Source organism: Muntiacus reevesi, chromosome 16 (genome assembly GCF_963930625.1).
Source record: "Muntiacus reevesi chromosome 16, mMunRee1.1, whole genome shotgun sequence".
In the NCBI taxonomy this organism is placed as follows: Eukaryota; Metazoa; Chordata; class Mammalia; order Artiodactyla; family Cervidae; genus Muntiacus; species Muntiacus reevesi.
In genome coordinates, this window is record NC_089264.1 from 24,164,367 (window position 1) to 24,180,229 (window position 15,863).

Consider the following 15,863-nt stretch of genomic DNA (forward strand, 5'->3'; position numbering starts at 1 on the left):
TATCTTTTTTCAGTAATATTTGCAAAAGTAGGATTTTTTTTTTTGTGAAAATGTAGATTTTTTTTCTCAAATATGGAGCCTAAATTGTATAAGCTTCAGTTTCTAAAATTCTGGATTTGTCACTGAACTTACAACAAACTGTAGCTATCTATTATGTTCTCAGTCGTATTTCCCTGTATGTCATTTCTCTGTGTGTATATATGTGTATTTAAATCTTTACAAATGCATTTATTTGAAAACATCAAGTTATCCAATATTCTATGCAGGAAAGGGGAAAAAAGAGAAGCCCACACTATCTCAATTATTTTTCTCAAAATAATCATGGTATTAGGTTTGATCTCATGGTGTATAAATCGGTCATATTATGAATATTTAGCAGTATTTGACATAAAATGCAAACTGTTTCACAATTCTCTGTCAGATATAATTTACAAACCTTTATTTTTTCTCATTAAAATTTTCTTTCATCCAAGTAAGGACTGTATCTTTACCAAACATTTTAGAAAATGGTAATATACACACACACACACACACACACATATACATATATATATATATACACACATATATATATGCATATAAATATATGTATAATCTTTAGTTCAAGAATTTGAAGTGTGATTTGCTTAGGTGAAATAATTTAGTCCCCCCCCACCCCCATTTATTGTTCCAATAGCAAAAATTGTCTCTTTTCCTCATGTGGAAATTTTCCATGCAAAAAATTTTGAGACAAACTTTACCTTATTAAAAAAAGTCACAGTTATCCAAAGAGGAGTTTAGAAGCTTACAAGTGAATTGTTTTATATCAATTGCTTAGAGTACACAGTTATTAAAATTGGACCCTATCAAGCTAAGTTTTATATTAGGTCAACTGATTTTGACGGCAAGTTCTCTTAAGAGATTCTAAAAAGTGATCATTTTACAGGTGCAATATGTAGAAATTCAAGGCATGCATAAATTAGCTGATTTAAAACAAGATTACATATTAATATATTTCATACAACTTTTTGAAATTATTACGCAAAAGTTTGTTTGCTCTGAAAGTTCCAAATTCGTATGTTTTTAAATCGATATTATCTTAAAATAGAAACTATAATGAGCAACACTATTTTTCCAAAGATAAATGTTATCTCTTAAATCTATGTAATGTAGTTTTATTTTCTATAATCCACCAACTATGATAATCTTATCTTTTTTGAATGGTGATAGAATTAAACACAGGCTTTACCATTTCATTCATAATCCTTTGAGTCAAATGCCTTTTTCATTGAGTCTAATTCTTTTTGATGTCACATTGCTAGGCAACTAGAAGAAAATTTAAGAACTGTTTTTTTTTTAATCTACTTTTACAATTCAAATCAAGGAGCTGCATTCATTGAGTGACCAGCAGCAGCAGGTAACAATAGCTGGCATCTTTTTTCTCCCTTTTAAAAATAAACCATGAATGAGAATGAAGCAAGAAGCATGCTAGTCTGAAGGATTGAAACTAAAAGAAACCTCTGTTTTCTTAATGTATGTAAGAATTCAAATTTAGTTTTCATTTCAACCCAGTCATGCCTTCACCAGCATTCTAAAGTTACATGGATTTGAAGAACACTTAGTTAAGAATTCTTTCATTACACATACACACACACTTTTTCCCCCTCAACAATTAAAATTAAAGTTTATCAGAAGGCAACACAAACTTACCTTTAACAGAAGCTGAATATGAGGAAATGAAGCAGAGAAAAAGCACAGCCAGAAGAATCATATTGATTAAGCTACCCTCTAATGCATGCAGTTCCCAGCTAGAAGTCACTGAGAAGTGGACTCTTTCAGTGGCAGCAAGGGAGTGACCCTTCTCAGAACCTGCAACAATGTTTATCTTTGGGAGAAAGGTCAGATTCCAAACTCCAAAATCAGGACATAAGTTCACAGAAGGGCTCACTATTAATAATTAAACTTAGGTGGGCTATAGTTTTCAATCTCTCACTCTTACCTTTTTTACTCAATAAGAAAAATCAAGAAAGTTTTCACTTTTGAGAGCTAAACTAAACCAGTTACCATCCTGTAAATTCAGAAGTACGGAGGGGCAATCAAGGAAAACTGGGGATGATACTTTTCTGCTCAGCACATAATCATCAACATTCCTATAACATTAAATGCCTGTCTTCACATTTACCACTCGATGTGGGAAGGTGGTGAGGATTTGCAAACTCAGGTAAACTCGATGGAATTTTATTCTCTTGTATGCTCATCTGAAATTTTTTATACCATGTGTATGCTATTATTAAAAAATCACTCTGAATTTTAGAATTTGAATTTTAGAATTTTAACCTGAACCACCACCAGTGACTTCAAAATAATGTTAGAATAAATACAACATTCATTTCCGAAAACTAGATGATTCTTCCTATGTGTGAATAACAGAATTGTCTACCATTACCACACTAGCAGGTATGTGATAGCAAAATATGATAGCAAACTACGCAAACATAGCAAACTATGATAAACTGAGTTTATGACTGAGTTTATCATAGTAGACCCCTAGCTATAGCTATGACAATAAACAATTGTCTGGATCCTCAGATTGGCTGGCTATAGTTCCCTGTGCTTTCCGAATCCCAGTTCTAGGCAGAAATTCAGAAAGGCGATTCCAGTCCTTAGCACTTTTGCAACAGAAAATTAATTAGGACACTTCTCTAGAATTAAAGTGAATACCCTAGAATGGCTAAGACCACACTAACTAAACCAGCTCTGCCCTTGTAAACTTCTGCAAGAGAAACTTGCTATGAATAAAACCTACTGAAATGAGGTGATTTGCAAACCATGTGGGGATGCTTTGGCAAAGGAAGGAATAATGTGTTGGTGAAGGGATTTTTCAAATAAAATTGAAAATACTTATGGCCATGTTTGGGGCTTCCCTGCAGGCTCAATGGTTAAGAATTCACCCCTTGGCCAAGCCGGAGACCTGGGTTCGATCCCTGGATCAGAAAGATCCCCTGGAGAAGGAAATGGCAACCCATCCCAGTCTTCTTGCCTGGGAAATTCCATGGATAGAGGAGCCTGATGGGCTACAGTCTATAGGGTCACAGAATCAGACATGACTTAGCAACTAACTGCAACAGTATGGCCATGTTTAAGCATAACGGGTTCTTAAATCTAACCTCATCTCTCTCCAAACCCTTTTCTAGAATCCTAACCTTAAGCTTAAATCTTCTAGACAACACAGGTAAAAGACAGTCAACTTGATAGACAGGGCCACAAGATCAAATCTAAAATATAAAGTCTCAAAGTTAAGCATACTTCCTTTTGAAATATGTTTATTTTTATAAAGAACTGAAATGTGAAAATTGCTTGTCTTTATCATCTATTGAGATTAGAACTTCATTTGCTATTATGTTTTATATATAAATCATGGCTAAAGTATCTATACAAAAATAAAATATTTGGTTATTACTTTCATTTTAAAGTTATAAATAATAAGTTGTCCTCTTAGAAAAATAACTGGTGAAGAAATATAAGTTTTTATGAATGGTAGGTATTATAAATACAAGATAACATGAAAGTGCTTTATTGCTTTATATTTGAATAGATTTCAATGTAGTCCCACAATTTCTGCATTGCATACATAGTGATATGAAGCCACTATAGTCACTTAAACTTTATACACTTTTTTGTTTAGATTAAGTACTAAATTTAAATTTTATGAGATCTGCCTTTTGTTTTCATTTGAGGTTTACAGCTCCATGCTTGTGGTTCGACGATGTGGTGCATGATACGTGTCTATTCGGTTAAAGTACTATTCGTTGTCAGGTGTTTACTAGAGTCGAACCAATAAAAAGCATATCACTATTGCCTAACAAAATCTGTTTCATTTGAGCATTTGCCTTCCACTAGAAAGCACCTATGAGTCACTGTATTAAGTAGTCATTTAAATATAGGATGTTCAAATAAGGCTATTTCTATCGGTAATAAAAACCATCATCCTTAACTTTTTACAAAGATATTTGAAATACTTCTTAAGATAGTTTCAGAGATGAAATAAGGATGCCAAAGCCTTTTCATATCCAGTGAATTCTGTGTACCAAAGAGAGGCATTCTCCTTGGTTACTCTGTTGACCAAGCAAAGTGACATTTTACAATAATGTGGGCGATATCTACAAATCTTATCATGTGTAAATCAGCTATTTACACAGCATGTGAAGCAATACAGAAGCACAGCACGATACAAAAATAAGAGCTTGCCATCTATGGTACAATTACTAGGTTAATACACTATGCTAAGCACTGAACATTTTCTAGTATAGCCTAACAACTATTATTTCACATGTTAGCAAAATGACATTCAGATTAATGTAGTAAAATGATTTAAGGATTCTAGAAAAACAAACATTGAAACCTAGATCCAATATTCTCCTTTACTTAAACAATATTAGAGATAAGAGGTGGAAAAATTTGATTTTTTAGGTATGACATAGAATTATCAATTCGGACTGTCTTTTAAATAAGTTCATCACACTTTTGTGTGAAGGCTAACAGGTAGCTTAATTGCTGTGGTTAGATGTTCCAGGCTGAACAGATTGTCCCAGGGAAAAAACTGATCTGTGCTAGTCAGGTCACAATCAAGTAATAGATTTTAAAACAATGCTATTGCAATGAAATCCATTGGTAAGTACATGGCACTGTGGAATATCTGCTATTCTATTTGGCAGTGATAATAAGAGACTATGAAATAAAGATGGCTAACTAATTCCAAAGTACAGCTGTGTTTCTGTTACATATCAGAGGTTGCTAGCAGTTAACTCATTTCCTAGATTAGAAGATGAATGAACTTCACCCCACTAAAGGCTGGAAGGAAATGTATTACTCTTCCAGATACAGTTAAGTCAGAATGTATGACAGCTATCTATGGAGGGAAGAAAGGCATTATGACATCAGAACACTTTACTCTGTCTTAGAAAGAAGCAAGACACCAATGAAAAAAACTTTTTAGAGGGACTCTTCAAGTTATCCCTAAGTGGTCATAATAAATTCTACTATATTTTCAATTTGATGAGTGAATTAGCATTCTCAAGGAATCCTGCAAAAAATATTTTTGGTAGGTAAGGAAGACCATGGGGATCCTAGAACCAATCCCACACAGATACTGAGAGAGGACTGTAGTTTTTGTCTTTGCCTTTTGTCAGTTTACACTTTCTCAGTTTGTCTGTTTTTAATTTTTTATTGGAGTAAAGTTGATTTACAATGTTGTGTTAATTTCAGATGTACATTAAAGTGAATCAGTTACACATAAACACATATCTACTCTTTTTTAGATCTTTCTCCCATATAGACCATTACAGATTATTGAGTAGAATTCTCTGTTCTATACAGTAGGTCCTTATTAGCTAACTATTTTATATATAGTAATGTGTATATGTCAATTCCAGTCCTAATTTAGGGACTGTATTCTTATAAAGTGATGCTCTCTTTTATACTAAGCAAAAATTATATGAGAATACATATACTATTTTTAAAGGTATTGTTTAAGAATTCTCCTTGATAAAAGAAAAATGCACTAAGGAAAATGCTTTTCCTTAAAAAGAATAAATGAGACTTAGGTTTGAAATTTATGGACTCTAAGACTTGCCAAAAAGGATAATCATTTTCGCATAATGGAGTCATTAACCAAACTTTACCTCCACCTCCCACACCTCCACACACGTGTATTTGACAACAACCAAAAACTCCTTGTGGGTCGATAATACTCACCCTAAGAGGAGTCTAATTTTATTTTTGGTGACACAAAACCAAATCTCTAGCATTTAGGAAGAAAACTGATAGCTTTCTTTCAATGAACTATTATAAAGAAAACAAAGCTTAAATTTTGATCAGAATCATTTTATTTACAAAGACATTCCAGAGATTTCCCATATACACTGTACCCAGTTATCATTATTAATATCTTATACTAATGTGGTATATTTATTAATAATTGACATAGTAACTAAAATCCATACTCTATTTAGATTTCCTTAATCTAATGCTTTTTTCTATTCCAAGATTCTATCCAGGTTACATTAAAATTAGTTGTCATGTACATTTAGGCGTTTCTTAGGTATGGGTTTCTCTAATTTTCTTCAGTTAAAAAAAATTATTGGACTATAGTGCTTACAATGTTGTGTTAGTTTCCAGTGCATAGCAAAGTGAGTCTGTTACACATATATCCACTCTTTTTCAGATTCTCTTCCCAAATAGACCATTACAGAGGACTGAGTTGAGTTCCTTGTGCTACACAGCTGGTCCTTGTTAGTTATCTACTTTATATATAGCAGTGTGTATGTCAATCCCAATCCTCCAGTTTATCCCTGTCCCCCTCACCCCCTAATAACCATACATTTGTTTTCTATATCTGTAACTCTATTTCTATTTTATAGGTAGGTTCCTTTGCCCCCTTCCTTTTTTAGATTCCACATATAATGATTTTCCCCATTTTTGATGGCATTGACAACTTTGATGTGTTTTGCAGGATCAGGCCAGGTGTTTTATAAAATGCTCCTTTATTAGTTTTATGTAATATTTTCTCTTATGATGAGTGGGCTTGTAGGTTTGGAGGAAAACCACAGAGGTGCCATTTTCATCACACTATATCAAAGGTGTGATTTATCACTGTTGATGTTGACCTTGATCACCTGGCTGACAAACCTTGTCAGACTTCTCCACTGTAAAGTTATCTTCTTTAAACCTTCTCTTCCATACTGTACTCTCTGGAAGAAGTGCTGTGGGCAGCTCATACCTAAAGACTAAGGAGTTATATTCCTCCTCTTTGTGGATGGAGGATCTATATAATTTGGAGTTTCTCTGCATGAGAGATTTATCTCTTCTTCCCTATTTATTTATGATTTATAACAGCATAAGCACAACCATTTACTTTATATTTGGGGTTATAATCCAATATGACTTTTAAATTTATTTCTACAGTTGTTCATTGGGAGCTCATTCAGTTGGCTCCTATGTTCCTTTGACATATCCTATCTTTGTATATGTGTGTGTGTTCAAGCATGTCCTTCATTTCTGGTCCTACAAAATTCTCCAGGCTCATCTTGTATGTTTTTACCCCAATCCTAGAGTCAACCCTTGCTCCAAGGAGCTCTGGTCCCTTTCAATGAAAAATGGTATGGGAAAGCAAGACCTGAGCTTGTCCCTACAATATTGTCTTTTAATCCATGTACTCGAAATCTTATATTTATTTAGATCTTTCTTTCATCAGAGTTCTGTAGTTTCACTCATATAGATCCTGTATATTTTGTTAGATGCATACATTTGTTATTGGTGCTAATGTTTTCTTTAAGTTCCAACTGTTCATCACTGGTAGACAGGAACTTTCCTAAATTAACCTCATCATTTGTGACCTTGCTATAATCAATTATTAATTCCATGAGTAGTTTTTGGTTTCTTGGGATGTTTTTCATAGACAATCATGTCACCTGAGAACAGTTTTATTTCTATTTCTTCTTATTATATTTGCTTGCACTTTTAGTATGTTATGTACTTTTTATATTTTATATTTTCTGAGTTCTGTTACTCCTCTTCAAATCTTTTCTCCAATCACATTATTTCTGAGTTTTTCTGGTTTATGCTGTTCTATCTTCTATCATTTAAAAAATTTCCCTTGTTTTGAAATATTGGGTTACAGTTTTCACCTTTTTTGCTGTTTCAAATTTTTATTATAACTGCTTTACATAGAATTCAATTATAATTCTTTTATTGGCACATTTTTAGTTTAAATAAGCTATTCTATACTTCTAAGAGACAGACATGTGTAGAATAGAATTAATAGCTTCCAGAGCTTCCTTTTCTGATGTTTTCATAAAATGATGCTTTTATATCCTGGTCATTTCTTAGCTCTGTCTTCTCTTCTCCCACTTTCATCTGGACTTTTTTTCTCTGCTTCTATTGTCTCTAAGTTTCATTGAGTTAGACAAGACTGTGGTCTGTGTGATCAAGTAGGCTAGTTTTCTGTGATTATGGTTTTAGTGTGTCTGCCCTCTGATGCCCTCTCGCAACACCTACCATCTTACTTGGGTTTCTCTTACCTTGGAAGTGGGGTATCTCTTTACGGCTACTTCAGCAAAGTGCAGCCGCAGCTCCTTACCTTGGACATGGGACCACAGTCTTGTCTAACTCAATGAAACTAAGCCATGCCGTGTGGGGCCACCCAAGACGGTCTGGTCATGGTGGAGAAGTCTGACAGAATGTGGTCCACTGGAGAAGGGAATGGCAAACCACTTCACTATTCTTGCCTTGAGAACCCCATGAACAGTATGAAAAGGCAAAATGATAGGATACTGAAAGAGGAATGCCCCAGATCGGTATGTGCCCAATATGCTACTGGACATCAGTGGAGAAATACCTCCAGAAAGAATGAAGGGATGGAGCCAAAGCAAAAACAATACCCATTTGTGCATGTGACTGGTGATAGAAGCAAGGTCCGATGCTGTAAAAAGCAATATTGCATAGGAACCTGGAATGTTAGGTCCATGAATCAAGACAAATTGGAAGTGATCAAACAGGAGATGGCAAGAGTGAATGTTGACATTTTAGGAATCAGCAAACTAAAATGGACAGGAATGGGTGAATTTCACTCAGATGACCATTATATCTACTACTGTGGGCAGGAATCCCTTAGAAGAAATGGAGTAGCCATCATGGTCAACAAAAGAGTCCGAAATGCAGTACTTGGATGCAATCTCAAAAATGATAAAATGACCTCTGTTCGTTTCCAAGGCAAGTCAATCAATATCACGGTAATCCAAGCCTATGCCCCAACCAGTAACACTGAAGAAGCTGAAGTTGAATGGTTCTATGAAGACTTACAAGACCTTTGAGAACTAACACCCAAAAAAGATGTCCTTTTCATTAGAGGGAACTGGAATGCAAAAGTAGGAAGTCAAGAGATACCTGGAGTAACAGGCAAATTTGGCCTTGGAGTACAGAATAAAGCAGGGCAAAGGATAATAGAGTTTTGCCAAGAGAATGCACTGGTCATAGCAAACACCCTCTTCCAACAACACAAGAGAAGACTCTACACATGCACATCACCAGATGGTCAACATCAAAATGAGATTGATTATATCCTTTGCAGCCAAAAATGGAGAAGCTCTATACAGTCCGCAAAAACAAGACTGGGAGCTGACTGTGGCACAGATCATGAACTTCTTATTGCCAAATTCAGACTTAAATTGAAGAAAGTAGGGAAAACCACTAGACCATTCAGGTATGACCTAAATCAAATCCCTTATGACTATACAGTGGAAGTGAGAAATAGATTTAAGGGACTAGATCTGATAGACAGAGAGCCTGATGAACTATGCATGGAGGTTTGTGACACTGTACAGGAGATAGGGACCAAGACTATCCCCATGGAAAAGAAATGCAAAAAGGCAAAATGGCTGTCTGAGGAGGCCTTACAAATAGCTGTGGAGAGAAGAGCAGTGAAAAGCAAAGGAGAAAAGGAAAGATATTCCCATTTGAATGCAGAGTTCCAAAGAATAGCACGGAGAGATAAGAAAGCCTTCCTCAGTGATCAATGAAAAGAAATAGAGGAAAACAATAGAATGGGAAAGACTAGAGATCTCTTCAAGAAAATTAGAGATACCAAGGAAACATTTCATGCAAAGATGGGCTCAATAAAGGACAGAAATGGTATGGACCTAACAGAAGCAGAAGATATTAAGAAGAGGTGTCAAGAATACACAGAACTGTATAAAAAAGATCGTCATGACCTAGATAATCACGATGGTGTGATCACTCACCTAGGGCCAGACATCCTGGAATGTGAAGTCAAGTGGGCTTTAGAAAGCATCACTACAAACAAAGCTAGCAGAGGTGATGGAATTCCACTTGAGCTATTTCAAATCCTGAAAGATGATGCTATGAAAGTGCTACACTCAATATGCCAGCAAATTTGGAAAACTCAGCAATGGCCACAGAACTGGAAAAGGTCCATTTTCATTCCAATCCCAAAGAAAGGCAATCCCAAAGAATGCTCAAACTACTCCACAATTGCACTCATCTCACACACTAGAAAAGTAATGCTCAAAATTCTCCAAGCCAGGCTTCAGCAATACATGAACCGTGAACTTCCAGATGTTCAAGCTGTTTTTAGAAAAGGCAGAGGAACCAGAGATCAAAATGCCAACATCCACTGAATCATTGATAAAGCAAGAGAGTTCCAGAAAAACATCTATTTTTGCTTTACTGACTATGCCAAAGCCTTTGACTGTGTGGATCACAATAAATTGTGGAAAATTCTGAAAGAAATAGGAATACCAGACCACCTGACCTGCCTCTCGAGAAATCTATACGCAGGTCAGGAAGCAACAGTTAGAAATGGACATTAAACAACAGACTGGTTCCAAATAGGGAAAGGAGTACGTCAAGGCTGTATATTGCCACCCTGCTAACTTAACTTCTATGCAGAGTACATCATGAGAAACGCTGGGCTGGAAGAAGCACAAGCTGGAATCAGGATTGCCAGGAGAAATATCAATAACCTCAGATATGTAGATGATACCACCCTTATGGCAGAAAGTGAAGAGGAACTAAAGAGTCTCTTGATGAAAGTGAAAGAGGAGAGTGAAAAAGTTGCTTAAAGTTCAACATTCAGAAAACTAAGATCATGGCATCTGGTTCCATCACTTCATGGCATAGATGGGGGAACAGTGGAAACAGTGTCAGACTTTATTTTTGGGGGCTCCAATATCACTGCAGATAGTGACTGCAGCCATGAAATTAAAAGACGCTTACTCCTTGGAAGGAAAGTTATGACCAATCTAGATAGCATATTAAAAAGCAGAGACATTACTTTGCCAACAAAGGTCTGTCTGGTCAAGGCTATGTATGGTTTTTCCAGTGGTCACGTATGGATGTGAGAGTTGGACTGTGAAGAAAGCAGAGCGCTGTAAAATTTATGCTTTTGAACTGTGGTGTTGGAGAAGACTCTTGAGAGTCCCTTGGACTGCAAGGAGATCCAACCAGTCCATCCTAAAGGAGATCAGTCCTGGGTGTTCATTGGAAGGACTGATGTTGAAGCTGAAACTCCAATACTTTGGCTACCTCATGTGAAGAGTTGACTCATTGGAAAAGACCCTGATGCTGGGAGGAATTGGGGGCAGGAGGAGAAGGGGGTGACAGAGGATGAGATGGCTGGATGGCATCACTGACTCAATGGACATGGGTTTGGGTGGACTCTGGGAGTTGGTGATGGACAGGGAGGCCTGGCGTGCTGCGATTCAGGGGGTCGCAAAGAGTCAGACATGACTGAGCAACGGAACTGAACTGATTGTCTCTAATCTGTCTAATATGGAATTCTACTCCCAGAAGTTTCCTCTTAGTGTTGGGCTCTTTTCCAAGAAGGGAGCTCAGGTTTATTAAGTTTTGAGAATTCATAGACCCTCCACACCCTATGAGCACCTTCAGACCTTCCTGCTCATCCACCTGTATTCACTCTGAAATTAGAGTCTGTCAGTTTTGCTGCTAATTTCATATTGATCTCCCTTGCTTTTCAGTGAATACCTGTTGGCAGTCAGAGGTTCTCATGGCCTTTAGCTGTTCTGTTGTCTTCCCACTATTTCCTCTTATGCAGATTCTGATATTAAGTTGGAGGTTTGCTCCCACCTGTTCACATTTTGAACTTTAAAAGGATTCTTTCTTGTTGTAGTCATGATTTGTTCTTGTAATTACTGTCATTTTGCTATCCTAGATGCTCTATCTGTTTTATGAGGAGATTCAGACTGCACTGTCTCCAGTCATCTTCTTAGAGTCTTCAATAATCACATATTACTCAGAATGGTGGGGGATAGTGTATTTTTAAAAACATTTTTACAAGCTTTTTCTATATTTTTGAAGGCAATCCAAATGCAAGTTGAAATGATTACAGATGATAGGTTGATTTTGCCTTTTAGATATCTTTCATGTCATTTAAAATAAATTACGCTTTTTTTTTTTTTGCTTCAGTTCAGTTCAGTAGCTCAGTTGTGTCCGACTTTTGCAACCCCATGAACCGCAGTACACCAGACCTCCCTGTCCATCACCAACTCCTGGAGTCCACCCAAACCCATGTCCATTGTGTTGGCGATGCCATCCAACCATCTCATCCTCTGTCATCCCCTTCTCCTCCTGCCCTCAATCTTTCCCAGCATCAGAGTCTTTTCAAATAAGTCAAGTCTCCACATCAGGTAGCGAAAGTATTGGAGTTTCAGCTTCAACATCAGTCCCTTCAACAAACACTCAGGACTGATTTCCTTTAGGATGGACTGGTTGGATCTTCTTGCAGTCCAAGAGACTCTCAAGAGTCTTCTTCAACACTACAGTTCAAAAGCATCAATTCTTTAGCACTCAGCTTTCTTTACAGTCCAACTCTTACATCCATATATGACTACTGGAAAAACCATAGCATTGACTAGATGGAGCTTTGTTGGCAAAGTAATGTCTCTGCTTTTTAATATGCTATCATGGTTGGTCATAACTTTCCTTCCAAGGAGCAAGCGTCTTTAATTTCATGGCTGCAGTCACCATGATTTTGGTGCCGAGAAAAATAGAGTAAGCCACTGTTTCCACCATTTCCACATCTATTTGCCATGAAGTGATGGGACCAGATGCCATGATCTTAGTTTTCTGAATGCTAAGCTTTAAGCCAACTTTTTCACTCTCCTCTTTCACTTTCATCAAGAGGCTCTTTAGTTCTTCTCCACTTTCTGTCATAAGGGTGGTGTCATCTGCATATCTGAGGTTATTGATATTTCTCCTGGCAATCCTGATTCCAGCTTGTGCTTCTTCCAGCCCAGCATTTCTCATGATGTACTCTGAATAGAAGTTAAACAAGCACTGTGACAATATACAGCCTTGATGTACTCTTTTTCCTATTTGGAACCAGTCTGTTGTTCAATGTCCAGTTCTAACTGTTGCTTCCTGACCTGCGTATAGATTTCTTGAGAGGCAGGTCAGGTGGTCTGGTATTCCCATTTCTTTTAGAATTTTCCACAATTTATTGTGATCCACACAGTCAAAGGCTTTGGATACCTACAAGTGTAACTCTATTCCCATACCTCCCAACCTGCTGAAGAGTACTTTCATACTTATAAAATATCATAACTAGGCTTAAAATAATTTGTAATGACTGTCCCATGTTTTCAGGCTAGCATCTTGGAGGAGCTCATGACTTTATTACCATATTTGTGTCCTAACATTCTGATTTTACCTGTAGCCCTCTTCTCAATAATCCATAGCAGCAGTCTCCAACCTATTTTTCCATGGATGGTGGTGGTGGGAGGGGGGCCAAGGGGGAATTGGTTCAGGTGGTAATGTGAGGCATTGGGCACCATTCATGAAGCTTTGCTTGCTACCACCATTCACGTCCTGCTGCGTGGCCTGTTTCCTAACCAGTCCATGGCCCTGAGGGTTGGGGACCCATGAGCTATAGTCCAATTTAACAAACTGGCTGCTGTCTAAATGTGGTCCAAGACATGCTTTGCTTAGTACTTAAAAACAAACAAAATAGTTGCCAACACTTAAAAATCAGATTTCACATAGAAAACCAAACCTCTGGCTGCTCTTAAAAAATTGAGCTCTGATGGCATTAGGCCCACTACTTGGAACTTTCTCCCTGATTAAACATAGAATATGCTCTCAGGTTTGTGGCACTTCTCTTCTAGATAGCTTGTGCCATTTACCTTCTAGTCATAATAGACATTACAGGTTTGTAACCTATGGTCTAGCATCTCTGATTTCAACCTCTGATGTTGGCTTAAAATACCAAATATGTGTTGATAATTTCTGTTTCTACTTAGATGTTCTGCAGACTCCCCAGAACCTATATATTCAAAACCAATTTTTTTCAAAACCTAATTTTCTTCTACTATTTGCCAAATGATCCAGTGACAGAATTACATTCCTACAGTTGTCCAAATTAGAACTCAGATGTTAAAGAATCTGCCTGCAATGCAGGAGACCCAGGTTCAATCCATGCACTGGGAAGATCCCCTGGAAAAGGAAATGGCAACCCACCAGTATCCTTCCTGGAAAATCCCAAGGGCAGAGGATCCTGGCAGGCTGCAGTCCCTGGGGTCACAGATAGTCAGACATGACTGAGGGGCTAACACAGTTGTCCAGATTTTAGGGTCTGTCTTTCCTCCTCCTTTCTCATCCTACCCACAGCTTATCAGTCATGTACCAAACTATGACATGCCTTTGCTTTCACTGTTCCCAATACTTAAAATACTTTTCCTTCTTGATATCTGGAGAACTTCTATTTCCTTTCCAAGATAGAACAAATTATTCAATTTCTGAAACTATGTCACTCACCTCCAGGAACGTTTAGTTGCTCCTTTTCACATACAGGCATCTCAAGTACATTATGTTGTATGATATTTAACACCAGCTCTAAGGATTCCTCAAGAACAAAAATCATGATTTAGTTATCTTTGTATCAACAATACTAAGACAAAAAAACATGGGACTCAATAAGTATGTCAAATAAATAAATACATGAGTTTTACAAATTAATGAAAATAATACTGTTTCATATTATGGTTTTTGCCTTCCTGCATTTTCTATATGCTTTCTGTATCTTTGATTAAACTGTCCATTTTTTACTAGTGCAGCTTTGGATGATACTAGAATCATTTTAAATTTCACACCCTATGACTGTAAAGTTAAATGGCTATGTCAAAAGAAAACACATGAGGGTGTTTTAAGTAACTTAAAATTTTTGTTTTAATAAGGGTATCAGGTACTAGCACTGAAAAATATATAATTATTCATAAAACAGATCCCTGAGGGGCAACTGAACAGCTGTTGAAAGTTTTGGCGCATCACTATGCCAGCCTGAGCTCAATGACCTACATGTGAAGGGCTAAATATCCAATTACTAATCCTCCCTCAGCTACTCTTTGGCCTGATATGGAGGTAGCTGAAAAAAGATGCCCTACTAACAGATCAGAAATGGATCCAGACTTCTTTGCCAATTCTTAGTTAAAAGATCTTTTGGACTTGACATAATGAGGAAACAGACAGTGTGGCCTACAACCATGTTGTAGTGACAGTGTTTCATGTAAAATTCGACGATTTAAAGCAAGAGTGACTTCAGTTTTGTAACTAAATTTACAGAATTTACAATTCAGAAAAGTCAAATCTGGAATTTAATTTCCTATTCACAGAAACCTTTAAACATGCTAGAATGTTTTCAAATATCAAGTATAAATCACTCCAGAGTTCTTTCCATACTTAGAGGGCAGTCTTCTATTCTTTGATTCAAACATCATTCTTATCTTCGAATTCTGCAATAATCACTTATTAGAAGTAGGCCCAAATTAAAAACTAAATAGAAAATGACCACCAACCGGATTATGTTACAGGTCTTCCTCAGGTGACTTAATCTATATATAGCAAAAAGGTTACATAGTAAAGTCAGGCATTATAAACAATGAAACGTCACCCAATGTCTTACAAAACAGTATATGAAAAACAGCTCAAAGAATCAATGGAGAGTAAGACTTATGGTTGTAAGAAAGAAAAGGCGTAAACAGTCTAGATTTAATTACATCTTATTGGGCGCTTGATTCACTTTTAAAATCTAATTTTCCACTTCAGTTGTGTAAAATTATGTGATACTGAAAGCCTCCTGTATTATAAATACAAATAATTTAGGCAACAGATGCTTTCCTCTCATCTCAAACACGGAAGAATTACAAGCCCTTTATTAGTGTTGGTCATTTTTAAGAGCAGGAATGTCTTAACATCCCTCGCCATCCCCACGAGGATATATGCCTAAATGCCTGCAGGTGTACGGCTGCCTTGAATTGGAAAAACAGGTATTACTCAAACACCTCCCACTCCAGAAA

At 36.7% G+C, this 15,863-nt stretch overlaps 1 protein-coding gene across 3 annotated transcripts in view; it reads right to left on the reverse strand.

Moving 5' to 3' along the window:
* MTTP (microsomal triglyceride transfer protein) overlaps positions 1 to 15,757 on the reverse strand; it is a 68,512-nt gene extending 52,755 nt beyond the window's left edge. Inside the window, exons 1-2 of one of the 3 annotated variants that reach the window (XM_065907294.1) lie at positions 15,363 to 15,757; positions 14,326 to 14,413 (exon numbers count right to left, since the gene is read on the reverse strand). In XM_065907294.1, the coding sequence (XP_065763366.1) occupies positions 14,326 to 14,365 (40 nt within the window). In that variant the 5' untranslated portion in view covers positions 14,366 to 14,413; positions 15,363 to 15,757. Of the gene's footprint in view, positions 1 to 1,689; positions 1,786 to 14,325 lie in introns of those variants that run through there. The other 2 variants (XM_065907291.1, XM_065907292.1) reach the window with 2 other exon arrangements.
* Positions 15,758 to 15,863: the final 106 nt, after the last annotated feature.